Raw genomic sequence first — 14399 nt, forward strand, 5'->3', positions numbered from 1 at the left:
TGGAGACTGACATTTCTCAAGAGTGAAACATACGTAATCCCACAGCAGAGTGTACAAGGAAGTCAAGGCATTTGGCCAAGGGACAGAGCGAGCCGCTCTCCCCTGGGGGGAGCGAGGGCAGGAATGGCTCATGGGAGACGGGAGTGCCGGATCTTCACCTGGCTGGGCCAGCCAAGCGAGGGCATCGGTGTAACAACAAAGACAGGCAGAGCATTCAGGTGAACAAGTGGCACTGCACCAGGGAGATGCAAGCTGGACAGGTCAAGCGGTTTCCTTGCACCCCCCTTCTGTCTATATCCACCTGTTGTCTCTTGGCTGATACTAGGATTGTAAGATCTTTGGGGCAGGACAGTCTCTTTGCTGTTTGTACAGCACCTAGCACAATGGGGCCCCACTCCATGACTGAGGCTCCTATGCACTGTGAGAATACAAATAATACTGCACTATTAGCCTGTGGAGAAGAAGCGACCCTCTCTGTCGTGTTCTTACCCGCTGAAGTTCTGTTTGGATGCAGTGAGGGCTGAATGGCTCAAGCTTGACTGCGTTTTCCTGAGCACCATGCAAAAAACGTCTAGACTCAAAGGAGAATCTTGGCTCACCGTCCCTGGCAAAGCACCATGGTGGAAAGTTGCAGAGCCAATACTTGCATTACACTGGCCCATGGACAGACTGAGGATTAGTTTCCTTACTTACCAATCTCTCAGTGTTTCATGGCAGACACACCTAGACATTTAAAATCCAGGCTCTGCCAACACCCCAGCTCTCATGAATGCTGATGTGCTCAGGAAAACCCTGGAGACCCCATTGGCAGACAGCTGTGGGACACGCAGAGCCACTATTTGCAGTGCCAAAGCAGATTCCCGACTGAGACGGGGATAAAGCTGCACCACTGTAAAGTGCAGCCAATAGCAGTTGACCCTGTCCACATTAGGGGCTTGCACTTGCGTAGCTATCCAGTGGCTGCCACAGAGGCAAAACCCCAGCACAGACAAAGCCTTCGTCCAGAGAGCATATGAGTGGACTGGCTGGCCTCTTTCAACTTCTGGAGACCACAGACATGCTGGTTGTTCTGAGGACTGGATGGCTCAGGGTATGGAAGCTCTGCATCTGTCCTATCCCAGGCACTTGCTCAAAGTCCGGCAGAGGCTAGTAGTCGCCCAAGACAGCTAACCCTTCAGTGGTCTCTGGAATGAGCTGCTGGGGCTAAGTTCATTCCTCGAGTGATTCATCTAGCGCCTTGGGCATCAGCCTCAGCAGAAAGGCAAAATCTGGACAAGGCTGCGCTACTCTCAGTCCATCATCAGATTCCCCTGTCCCAGGTCAATGAACCACTGGGATGGTAGCATGAGAGAATTAGCACCGCTTATAGTGGCTGTGCTGGTTTAGTGATTAACCGGACATCTGGTACCGTGGCATATTGAACCAGCCCTGAATTCATTCCTTGCAAGTTCCAGTAGAGCTATGGAAGAGCAAGACAAAGACATTTCTCTAGGCAATGGAGATTTTATTGCATGTTGCAGTGAGTGGCAAGTTTTGTTTTTTAAAGTCTTACATCACCTCACTGCAAACAGCAGAAATAATGTGATCCCAGGAGATCAGTGTTCATAGTGTAATTAAAAAAAAAAAAAACTATCACCCACACACAAAAAACCAGACAAGAGTTCATCGCGTGTGCAGAAAGAAAATACATACAAGGCACATAAAATACAGCTATTATTCCTTTGAAATGTATGCACAGTGATGTGATCATTACGGAAAGCCTGCTGGATTAGTACCTTTTCTAACATCACAGCACAGACTGGCGGGAACACATCACTCCTTTCAAGCAGATACGAGCTGGACTTAAAAAAAATATTAGAGCAGATTGGAAAAAAAAAATAGTGATTTGAACTATGCATTGAAAGACCTCATTTATCCCACAAAACAGTCTGGTTTTGTACCCGCCAAGTCATTCAGTGAATTCTTGGCCAAAACATACCAATCTTCTGTTCAATATGTGGCTGGATTGCAAACACCAAAGCTTCCTGCTGGGAGACAAACCGATGAGCGAGGCTGGGAGAGTGGCCATAACAATCTGCTTGCATGCCCATTGGCAGTCGTTCAATTACTCAGCTCCCGTTGCTACCACACAGGATGGGAAGGGGGGATCCCGGCATGGAAGAGAAGGGGGGAATGGAGGATACACAGTGCCCCTGGCATGAGGCAGGGGGTGAGTGTCCTGGAAATAGAGGGGAATGGGAGGGTGACACACAGGGAGTTGGGTGGGGGAGTGCGGGATGGAGCTCCTAGGTATGCAATGCGCTCAGCTGACAGAAGCAGCCAATTGTGTAATCCTCCTAGTAAAGATATAGGCTGTCATTTGTGTTCCTGCTTGTTTTGCCAGTGCAGAGAAGTGCCCACTCTTGAAAAAGGGCATTAAAAGATCAGAGAGGGCCCAGCAAAGAGCCACAAAAATGATCCGAGGGCCACAGAAAATGCCTGACAATGGGACACTTAAAGAGCTCCGTGCACTTAGCTTATCCCAAAGTTGAGTGAGTGTAAAGAGCTCCTGGAGAGCTCTTCGGTGCAGCTCTGCCGTTCTCCACAAGAAAACGACTGGCTGAAAGCTGCAGCCAGACAAATCCAAACAGGAAGTAAGGCCCACACAGTTACCAGCGAGAGTACAAACTGTCAAAGGAAGTGGGGGATTCTCCATCCCGGGATATTTTCAAATCCAGCCTTGGCGAGTTATGATTTAGTTACACAAATTATCTGGTTCAATACAGGGGTTACTGGGTGAAATTTTAAGGGGCTGTGACACACAGGAGGTCAAACTGGTTGGTACCTTTGGGTGTTAAATTCTATGATTCCAAGAATATAGAAAGGGTCCCCAGGACTCGGCTGAGCAGCAGTGGTTTAAAAAAATCAAGGAGGTGATTGCCTGGCGTGCCAGGTGAAGGGGATGCATTGCCACCCACCCTCTCCGGAAAGGCGCAAGGGAAAGACGAAAATGGTTTGGAAATTCAGTCTCATTTTCAATTCAACTTTTATTTTCCATAGGCTTCAACACACACAAGCCTTTGGTGTAGGCAACACCAGCATTGCTACAAGCACTGGCAGATCATCAGCTCAATTAACCCATAGGCTTGATCTAGCAAAAACAAACAAAACAAAAAATCACAGCTATTCGGGGGAGGGTAAAAGCAACAGCAGTTCAAACTCTCTTGAAGATGCAGGATTATACCGAAGTGGGCTCCATAGTGGTACACAGGAGAGATGCACAGAAGATTTTTTCACAGCAGATAATACAAATCTTTAAAGATGCCGCAGATGAAGAGCTCAGCCTCACTGCTGAATTGAAAAACCAGGGCTGAAGGCCCCTCTTTGCACAGAGGCTGAGAAATCTAATTCAGTATCTACTACATTCACTTTACAGTCAGTAGCTTTTATTGTAAAATCCTGAATCAGCTCAGAAGAATATTGCCATGTAAATCACAAAACCACCGAAGTGAAGAGGGACAAATCTACTTCACCCCCATGATTTTGCAAACTAGTTGTGAAAATGCTTTCCTCCCGTTAACAGTGCATGACCAAATCAATTCTTGCATTGAGTCAGGAGCAGAATTATTCCCTTTTTTGTAGCAAGCTACACAAATGAAGTTTGCACGCTGTGCGCTTTAAGTACTTTGAAATCTAGGACTCTCCTCTTTGAAGTGTTACAAAATAAAACGATCACAGGCTTGTGGCTCCCCCGCCTTTCAACTGCATCAAGGTAACAGGAATCTCAGTATGAAAATACAAATAGTATATTTGTTCCACAGCTATCATGTTATAAAGGTACATTATTATTTTACTGGGAAATGCTTACAATTTATAAAAACCAAAAAACAAACACACACCTTATTGTGGTTCTGGAAGACCCGGTAACCCAAGAGGAAGTAAAAATCAGGGAACAAAAATTATACATAGAAAAAAAAAAAAATCTATACACAGACCTGACTGGGTAACCATCTCGCTTTATGGTTTCAGAGCTATTCAGAATGAACGTGGCAGTGTTTGGGAGTTACCGAGGGGCAGTCACTGAAAGCAACTTAGACCTGAGCAGACATGCAAGTTAAAAAGATCTGAGCTCTGCTTTGCTTAAATGAAGTATATGGTACCGCAGCACTGTGTGCACTGCGTTGAGCTGTGGTGTGGCAGTAAAGCAAGCAACTCACTCAGAAGTTGCCTTCGTGGTATTCTGACCTGTCAAAATGGAGGCCTGCTCTAAAGGAAAGCCTGCTTTATTGGAGCTGCGCTACCCGTTTTGAATTTGTTCCTCCGTGTTAGAAATGGACTCTCTTCAACTGGCCAATCTGCATGTGAAAACAGCCATTGGGCTCAGTTGCTCCTGTTATTTGTAATTAGTATTCTCACCGCAAACACCACAAGTGCTGCTGGACCAACAAGTCAACAGCTGGGTTTTAACCCTGTAAATGTAAACACCACTTTGTGCAGCAGTAACATTCATGGCATCACACCGAGCTTTGGAAATACTTGTTTCAAGGCAATTATTGGCAGTGAAGCAGAGTTCAGTCTATTATGGACATCTCTAGGATGGCTGTGCTTTCCTTGGAAGGAAACCATTCATCCCTAGAGAAGCCTTAATGAGGGATTGTCTGGGCCTACAGTAGCTCAGCCATACAAACTGGCCTGTAGCCTCTGACTTATTTCTTCTCAATTTAATTGGAGGTTTAACATTGTGTCCTCCTCAGACCAGCCTGCCAAACTACAAACACGTCTAAGCCTTGTTCGTAAGGCTCTTAACAATCAACTGCAAAACCGCTAAAGGAAAGACCCCAACAGGAGGGCAGGCTGTCTGTGAGAGTGAAATGAGCACAGAGCTCACATCCATTCAGAACGAAGGGGAATGGAGTCAGAGAGGAAGCAGGCATTTTCTCCCGAGCGCCGGGGAAGGACAGGAATGGGGAAGTAGCTGGCAGATGGGATGCTCACCGAAGCACTGAGCGGCATGCCTCTCTGGAGGATGGAGGAAGCGCTCAGCTCTGCAGAAAAGTGCCATTTAAGTGAAGCATTCAGGGACTCCCCCTTGATTTTTCTGTGGTATCAAGGCACATTTCTCGTGTTAAAAAAAAAATTATAATGAGTGGATGAGAAAGATGAGGCGTGGGTCAGGACGCCCGTGCACGTAGGTTTCAAAAGCCAAAAGACAAACCCCGCTCCCCTCTCCCCAAAGGAAAGCCAACAGCAATGGAGAAAACCACTATCCGCATCCCGTCTCGCTCCTCTCTTTCCCTGGCTACGCAACGGAGGCCGTGAGCCCAGGAACGCGGCTGAGACAGGATTAGGGGCAAGCTAGCTAGAGTAAGGTTCCTCTGCCCTTCTGCTCATGTACAGTCCGAGTGGACGAAGACACGGGAAGGGTGGAGTAGTTCGTGAGTGGGGTGGGGCGGAGGCAGAGCCTTGGCGGCTTCACTCCCCTTCCTCCTTGATGCGCTGCTGCTTGTTGCGCCGAGCGTCCATGTCAAAATTGAAATCGTTCCACTCGTCGCGGGGTGGGAAGGAGATGGTCTGGCGGAGCGTGAAGCGGACCGCGTCGATGACCCGCTCCCCCCGGGTCTCGCTGGAGCCCACGCTGACGGTGGAGGCGCCGCTGGGGGTGCGCAGGAGGTGAGGAGGGGAGGAGAAGTCATGGAGCTGCCGGTGGTCCAGGATACCTTTCCAGATGGCATGGCGGAACTGCTCCGGGATCTTGAGGCTCACCAAATCCTGGAAGGCAAAGAGGTCATCTCCTTTAGCAACGGCTCATCGGACCCAGCCATCCCCCAAGGTGCAACACACAGACCCTGCCTCCCATGGACGTGCTGGAAAATGGCCTCTGGGCTGCCCAGCCACCTCTCCTGCTGAAATCAGAGTGCTATGGCCCAGGACGCATGGGTTAGAATTACTACCAGACTCAGAGGGTGGGCGGTTCTCTGGGTTGCCCTTTCTGAACGGATGTTTGTGGAGGCCACTCAAATGACACTAGGAGACAAGACCTGCTGAGCAGAAACACATGCTCGGGCACAAGCCACCACGATGTAAAAGTGCGAAACTCTCCTCCGTCTGGTCTCCCAGAACGGCCTCCAGGAGCTCTGCCGCTCAGGCCATGGGAGAGGCAGGGAGGCTTCAGCACGTCTGAGAATCTGACCATTTCTTTGTAAGCCGAAGAATGGATTTAGGACCTTCGCTTTGGGTCCCAATATTTGAAACTCTTGGCCTTGAAAACTGCCTCTGTTAAAGGAGATCAAAGCAGCTTGTCACACCATCCTGGAGACTGAGAAATCCCCCCACCAGAGAGAAGGAGCTGGTTTTGTACTGGTTTTCAAATGGGAACTGAGCACTATTCAATGACTGTCATCATGCAGGGCAGCGTCCTGGCCATCACACAGCCCTACACAGAACGGGGGGATTTTAAGGCTCCAGGGCTGTACACAAACACTGATCCTCACCCAGGAACAGACAGACCCCACTTATCCCATCACCATCTTCCAAACCCCACTCCGGGAATGCTCTGATCCGAGCTCTGAGGCACTGACTCACTGGAAGAGTTCATTTGGGGCTCCGCCTGGCCTCTGGGCTCAGATCAGTTCTATTCAGCTGATAAATTTGCTCTGGATCCAAACCACCACAAAATTTGGTACGGGTATGTGAATTAGAGGGCCTCATGTCTGCGGCCATCTCTACGCGTCCCGACACTTCTCTTGCTAGCATACAGCAGGGGTGGACTCAGCCTCCCTTTGGTAAGTGTGGCATCAGCTGTTCATTGAGGTCACAGTCGTTTTGGTAAGCCAGCATTCAGCTAGGATCAGCTCTTCTAGCTGCAGTAGTGGAGAGGAAAGATCAGCTCAGCCTGCAAAAGCAACAGCACCCCAGCCTGGCTGAGCCCTGGGGAGCAAGAGGGGAGTGGGCAGCCTGCTAGCAGAGAGCAACAGCATTGGACAAGAGGAAGCAACCTGGCAGAAGAAGCCACATTGGAGGGGCAAAAAGAGATCAGGTGGCACCAGACCAGAGTTTAGCAGTAAGCGACCTGGCAAGATCATTAGGGTCAGGCTGGGAAACAGAGGCAAGGAGAGGAAAAATGCAGACGATGTATGGGCAGCCACTTTTGTTTTGTTTTGGAGACCATCAGTTTGCAGGTAAGTCAAGGTATTTCCAGCCCTTATAAACGGAAACCAAGACCTGGAGAATTAATGGATGTGGGGTTTGGAGCCAACCATGAGGCCAAAATAGAGTTGAATACTCTGCGCCAGGCAAAGCCATTACCCTACTGCACTGGGGATGGGTTCAATCTCTCAGCCTCCTAAGAAGCCTTCATTGGTTCACAATAGACTGGATTAAAACTAGCTGCCCTTAAAAAAATGTCTCTCTCTTTCTCTCTCTAATAAATATGGGATCTGGATTTCTGACCCACCCGGCCCCAACCAATGGGGTGGAGAGAGCACACAAACAAAAGGGTGACTGTTACTTACATCCATGGAGTAATGCTCAATCTGATAGATGGTGGTCAGCCCCTGGGTCGTGAAATAATCCACGCAGGATGAGCAGCCCAACCTCGCTAAGAAGCTGCAGGGGAGGAGGGAAGGGAAGGAAAGAGAAAAAGGATCACCCTGGCTGCAATAGCCCAACCGTAGCATAACCAAAGACTCGACCACCTTGCAGCAGCTAGACAGTGGGAGGCTGAGACGTTCCCCCTCGGGGTCACCTCCTCCAGCGTGCCGAGGTCAGCAGACACCAGACATCACTGCCATGGGATGGCTCCCAGTCCAGTGCCTAGCAGACAGGCGTCCACCTCCCAGGGTGCCACTGTGGCAGGCGATGACCTGAGCAGAGAGGTAAGGCAGCAGCACAAGCGTTGGAGAGCAAGCCCCCGTAGGGGTAGTCCTTCTGGGTCAGAGCGGAGGTACTTCACTAAGGGGAGAGCTTGCCCTGCTGACACGCAGTGTGCGGCGAGAGGGCTTCACTCAGCAGATCCAGGGCTAAAATGCATTACACAGACACAGATGTGTCTCTAAACAACATATCCGACCCTAACAGTCAGCGTTAGGCTAAGGGAAGCATTAACCAACTTGTTTGGGCACCCAGGAGGAAGCAGGACTTGGTCAGAAGCCCCTTGGTTCTATCCCCAGCCCTGACAGCATCTTATTGTAGGACCATGAGAAAATCCCTTCAGTCTGATTGATCCCGCAAGAAACCAAGCACCGTCAACTACCGATGACTCCAGCAGCCTTTTAGGCCCCGGGCTGGTAGCCCCGTTTTCCTTCCCACGTGATGGGGATGAAGCTCCTTGCTGAGCCCCTCCGAGTGGGAGGGGTGTAAGTGTTAGTTGACTACCGTTTGAGAAGCTCAGAAAAGCAGATGTGGATGGTGCTGCCGGTTCACCAAGGCCCACCTACCCCTTGGATGTGTTCTATTGAAACTGCTCCTCTCTCATCCTCCCCAGGGAGGTTCAATCCAATAGCCCCACAGACGGGGATGAGACAGAGCCCAGGTGACTGTGTGGCCCATATACTTTGACCCCGATGCATGAGGCCTTGTTTTCTACAGTCCTTGGCTTTGGGTCTCGCCGGCCTGCTCCCGCTCACCTGACGATGCTGCAGTCTGTGGGGTACGGAGGCGGCGGGGTGCAGTGAGACGTCGATGGCATTGAGAGGGAAGGAGGCAGCGCCTGCGTAGGGCTGAGACCGTTCATGTCTCCGGCCATTGCCATGTGGGTGCCCATCATGGGAACTAGATGAAACAAGCAAAGGGAGAGAACTGTTACATTGGAATTCCACCCCAATGGGCCTTCCAGGGCAGCTCCCCGACTCGGAAATGCCACCACAAAGCACCCCAGTGTGCTATATCACAGGGGTTATCTTGGCAAGGAGCGCTCTCAAGTCTTCTCTCCTAACTAGTGCAACTATAGATGACAATCCATGCAAGGGAGCAGAGGGAACAAACCACCTGGTTTTCAGAGACACGACGCCCCCTAAGAAAATCACAGGGAGTCTCGCGCCTCTGAAACCCCAGCCCTAAGGTGCACAGGGATTGGCAGAGCGGCCGAGCACCACTCTGTGGTTGGGACTGTACCCCACAGGCTGCAATCAGAGGTGCACGCTGCACAGATCTTCTCTGAACTTAGGAAGCGTTTTCCCGAACCCAGGGAAAGCTGCACCGCGGAGGCAAGGTTGCACCTTCTCTTTGGAACGGGAAAGGGGACGCAACTGAACGGTAAAAGCAGAAGAGGTTATTGCAGGAGCACGTCAGGCCTGCAACACGGAGCACTGTTTACCCTGTGATTTCAAAGTGGCTTCAGAAGCGGGACAAGCATGTCACAGATGGGGAAACCGAGACACGGAGACGCCAGGTTCTCTCCCAGTGAAAGACAGCCAGTCAGCGACAACGCTGGGAGAGGAACCCAGATCTCCAGAAGCCCAGCCCTGTGCACCAGCACTGCCTCAAGGGCAGCAGGCTTTGCTCCACGACCTGGGTTGGTCTACGTAGCTGGATCGACAGCCCTGGAGACTGAAACTTGCTCTCTGCAGAGCAGGGGCAGTATGGGCAAACAGCCATGCATGCTTCCTCCGCTCCACCCCCATGAACATGCCTCAGGATACGTCCGCGGCACGCAGCAGCTAGGTGCGATTCCCAGCTTGCATAGACAGACATGCGTTAGCGATGCTCCAGCTAGTGTGACAAAAATAGCATGGTCGCAACAACCTAGGTGGTTGGACTCTGTCAACCAGCCTGAGATGTTGCCCGCGCTGCCAGGACCATGCTGTTATTTTTACCACGCTATGACATGCAGAGCTAACACATCTGTCTGCCCAAGCTGGGAATTACGCCTCCCAATGACAGTACAGATGTACCTCCCGACCCGGAGGAGAAGAGACTGCCATTCTGAGTGGGAAGGTGTTTCTACCTCGGCCACTCTGCTGCGATTGCCAGAGAGGGGCTAATGGAGATGGGTGCTGGGACATGGAGAGAGATCACTTGGCCATTTCATCCCATTTCTAACCCTCTCATTAAATACACCGAGGTCGATGGGGAGCAAGAACAGAACAGGAAGAGAAAGAGCCAGCCCCTTACTGTTGGTTCCCATGCCGTCGGGGATGGCAGTAGGGGTCAGAGCATTGCGCTGCTGGGGGTTGATCAGCTGGCTGACCGAAGGCAGCTTGTTCATGCTGTTCATCTTGCTGAGCGGTGGGGAGTTGGAGCCATACGATGACTGTGACTGCATGGAAGTCCTGCAAAATAACGGAGAGGTTAAGGGTGTCGAAGCTTATAGAGGAGATAGGAGCTTGAGCCAAGTCTTATGTGTATCAGGGGAGGAGGGTTATCGGCTCTATTTCAGTATAAATTACAGGTATCACAGGGGTGTCACTGTGACAGCTAGTTGAAAAGTATCTATTTTTCAGTAGGAAATGTTGAAAAAATAATTAAAAACCACAAATTTCCCAAGACATTTTTTTGGGGGGGAGGGGTTGTTGGAAGAACAAACTGAAATTTTTTGGAGGGGGAGTTTGGGTTTTTTTGGGTACAAATTCAGTTTTTGGTTTTAAATAAACCCAGAAAATTTCTACCAAAAATGTTCAGAGTTTTTTTTGTTTCGTTTGTGTTTTCTTTATTTATTTTATATAAAAATATTTTTCCGCGCCAATATCTTTTCAAAAATCCATTTTCATTTAAAAAAAAGCGATGAAGCTATTTCGACCAGCACTAGTCATTACTGACAGCTAGATGCAGGCACTGGGATAGTTTTCAAGTTAGGGAACAATTATTACATTGGCCTTTTTAAAAACTCCTTGCTGAGGATTCACAGAATCAGGCTGACCCTCTATTTCCAGGTGTGCATTACAACCAGAAGTTCCCAGCTGAGACAGTAGGTGCTTTTGATCTCTACGGACACTGAGATTTTAAAAGAAGCCTAGGGGGTTTGGATATGCAGCTTCTGTTACTTTTAATGGGAATCAGGTGTCCAAATCCCTTAGGCTGTTCTGAAAAAACATCAGCCTCAAATTACAACTCTCCAAACCAGACTAAACCAGCAGCCTCCTCGTGCACTAAAACTAGAAGGTAACCAACCAAACCCTCTCCAAATCCTCCAATGCAAACAGCCTCACTCCATCTAGTATTAATAGATGCTTCTGTTACAGGCCTGCCCAGGGGGAGTTGCTTGTGAGATCTCTCCCCTCCCGACCCTGCACTGCTTGCATGGCAGGATTTCATCTTGGAAGACTGAGAGAGTGCCAGAGCCAAGTGCTCATGAATGGCAGCCCAGTCCCCAGATTGCGTTACAGCCATGGCATTCCATCAGGAGTTGGGTATTATTTTGAATATGCAGAAAATGATCATTAAGGCTAGTCTAATAGTGCAACTGGCAGTAGCAGCACGTCACGCTGTCATAAGAGACCATCCCCATCCCCTGTATGCTGGGCACAGATCTAGAATGCTGGGGGCAAAGTTGCTTGGGAACCGGGCAAGCTTCCCAAGCAAGATGATTTCTAACACAGCTTCTTGCCTGGCAGAGCTACAGCGCTTGAGTGATTGCTTTGCTACATTCCAATCAGGAAGTACCTGTGGGGAGGGGGAATTTTCTCCCCATTATTTCCCATCAGGAAACCCACTCATCTGTTCTCTACCCCATTACACTGGATTCCTGGGAACTGACTTTTCTTCTGTGTGAATGCATGTGTGATCTCATGGACCACCTGGAATTGTGGACTTCACCATAAATTTCCTGCCTGTATAGATTTTTTTTTCTTTTAAACTAAAAGACCCTAATTTCTGGATGACCTACTGAAATCTTTAACACCCAAGCCCTACCTCCATACAGATAGGTGGTCTCCACCTGCCCTGCACTTTTTAGACTTGCTACATTGGGTGGAGAAGACATCTGGAGCCTGAGGAAGTGCAGACTAATAACACAGTTATAGGAGTTACAGAAGCGCGTGAAGGGACCTCCTTGTATTTTGGGGGCACAAATGTAGGACAAGATCCAAAATAAACTTTACAGACCCAAGGAAAAGAGACAGCGCAAGGCACATACAATTAACATTAGTGATGGATGCAGCTGCCAAGGGGAAATGAATCCAAGCCTTGAAATTCAGAGCCAACTTTTCAGGGCAGGGGTGCTGGTTTATATCAGAGGTTTCAGTTCGACCATTATAAAAGTCCAGGCCAGCCACCAAGTTCAGGTCCAGATTGATGCCTTGTTAAAGTTCAGAAGGGGTTTGGATTTGGGGGTTTAGTTAAGGTACAAGTTTGGGTGCTTACACTAGCCAGACTCTGGATAACATGAGCACCAAAAGGGCTGAGCGGATGCCTGGTACAGCAGATCTCCTGCTTGCGATGCTTACGCAGCCAACCACCACGTAACAAGCTCTCACCAGCCTAACTCGTCAGGTCAATGGAGTGTCAGCAGAAGAGAATTTAATAAAGCTTGGGAGGGGTTTTACTTCTAAAAAATACAATGCTTGTAAGATGATTTTTGGGGGGTGCCTGGATCTCTTGGGCAGGAGTCTCAAAAGCAGCACTGGATATAAGGCTTCACCTGCTCACACTTCAGTGAGAGCGGAGTTGGGCTAATGCTGAATGCTTTTGAAAATACCGCCCACAATTGTCTCACACAGAGCTGATCCTCCTCTCACTTCCTCCCGATTTACACTGGTCTGACTCCCTGAAGCCAGTGGAGTCGCAGGTACAAACCAGGCGTGAGCTGACAATCAGGCTTCATATGTTTATGCCCTAAGCACTTCAGCTCAACTATTTTATCATGTAAGAAGATACCCAGATAATTAAGAGGCAGACAGAAAAAGAAAAGTCCCAAGATAAACCAAGATGCAAAAGTTTATTGAAAATTAACATCACACATCCACGTAGCAACGGCCTCAGTAACACAAGAAAGTAGTTCTTTGTATGAAACACACAGACTACCTGGCGTTTGGAGATTTGTTTATAACAAATTGCTTTGTTTCCCCAAATTCCCTTTTTTTCTTTACACATATTAAAAATCCTTGTGGATGAAGCTCTTATTTTAAAATGTTTAATGAGTCCTAACGAAGATTATAAATAGGAGCATTAAAATCTGTTTGATACCAATGCCAATGAAAAGCATTTTAATATCAAGGCATAAGGACTTCAATCAACAGACTATTACACTTCTTGGAACAGTCTGATACAAAACGGACAAAATCTAATACTGCAGCTGATTTTTCTTTTTTTGTACTGAGACTAACTAAGCATATGGCCAACAACATTTGTAGTTATGCAAGCTACTGTAAGGGTAATCAACTCTCATATTTCAGGGCATCAACTGATCATCTGGAAGGGTCAGGAAAGAAATGTTTCCACTTGCAAAGCATGGCAGGGTTGGCAGGGCTACTTTCGGAAGTATTAGCCCCTATCAAAGGCAGGATACTGGACTTGATGGATCACTGGTCTAATCCAGTTGGGCAAATCCTACAAGTTCTAGGGCCTAGATCACAAGACCTTTATTCACACTGGTGAACATTTACTCACATGCATAGTCCAACTGAAGTCAATAAGAAGCACTCACCAACATGAAAGAGCGGTTACTTACCTGATAGTAACTGTGGTTCTTGCACATGTAGTTACCAGTGTGGATCCCACTCGAGGAGAGTGTGCAAGACAGGAATTTTTGGAATAGCAGTGTCTGCTGAGACTTGCCTGCACCATGGCGTCCTCATGATGCCCACCCACCAGGCTAAGGGTCTAAGAAGCAGAGAGGCCGCAACCCTCTGTTTCCTCATGGGATCTGGGAACATGGAAACCTCACAGATTTCGGATATGGGGACATACCCGAAGTAGGCTGAGGATGCAGCTTAAGCTCTAGAGGAATGAGCTGTAATACTGGGAGGGAGAGGCATGTCAACCATTTGGTAGCAGATTGATAGGCACAGCGTGATTAGCTTGGATGGTCTCTGGAAGGAGACTGCTTGACCTTTGGCTGCACCAGAGATGGCAACGAAGAGATAAGCAAATAGCCAGAAGGGTTTCGCCCTGTCAAGGTAATAGAATAAAGGGGGGTAATAGGCGCCTATATAAGAAAAAGTCCCCAAAAATGGGACTGTCCCTTTAAAAATGAGATATCTGGTCACTCTACCCATGAGAGACCAAGGACCAGTGCTAGGAGCCAGGTCTGTCCTTCCTTCTCTTGTACCATTCTCCAGTGCCAGAGCAGACCTCGGTACCAAGTGCTTGCCTGACACTGATGATTTCTTGCTGGCCCTGGTCCTCTGTGTCACATTCTGGCTAGTGGGGGCATGAGGATTTAATAGAGGGCAAATCTGTCTTGGAGGTGGCACTTCTTGCCTCTGCATCAGAAGTTACCCTCACAGATTGTTCTGAGAGGCAGAATTTGAGATGGAGACCCCCTG

General features: G+C 48.8%; 1 protein-coding gene across 8 annotated transcripts in view; it reads right to left on the minus strand.

The window, feature by feature from the left end:
* Positions 1 to 3006: 3006 nt before the first annotated feature.
* TP63 (tumor protein p63) overlaps positions 3007 to 14399 on the minus strand; it is a 154495-nt gene continuing 143102 nt past the window's right edge. For all 8 annotated transcript variants that reach the window (XM_038417176.2, XM_043492257.1, XM_043492258.1 and 5 more), the window contains 4 exons: positions 10090 to 10247; positions 8604 to 8748; positions 7491 to 7584; positions 3007 to 5748 (listed from right to left, as the gene is read on the minus strand). In XM_038417176.2, the coding sequence (XP_038273104.1) occupies positions 5452 to 5748; positions 7491 to 7584; positions 8604 to 8748; positions 10090 to 10247 (694 nt within the window). In that variant the 3' untranslated portion in view covers positions 3007 to 5451. The remainder of the gene's footprint in view (positions 5749 to 7490; positions 7585 to 8603; positions 8749 to 10089; positions 10248 to 14399) is intronic.

Source organism: Dermochelys coriacea, chromosome 9, assembly GCF_009764565.3.
Source record: "Dermochelys coriacea isolate rDerCor1 chromosome 9, rDerCor1.pri.v4, whole genome shotgun sequence".
Lineage (NCBI taxonomy): Eukaryota > Metazoa > Chordata > Testudines > Dermochelyidae > Dermochelys > Dermochelys coriacea.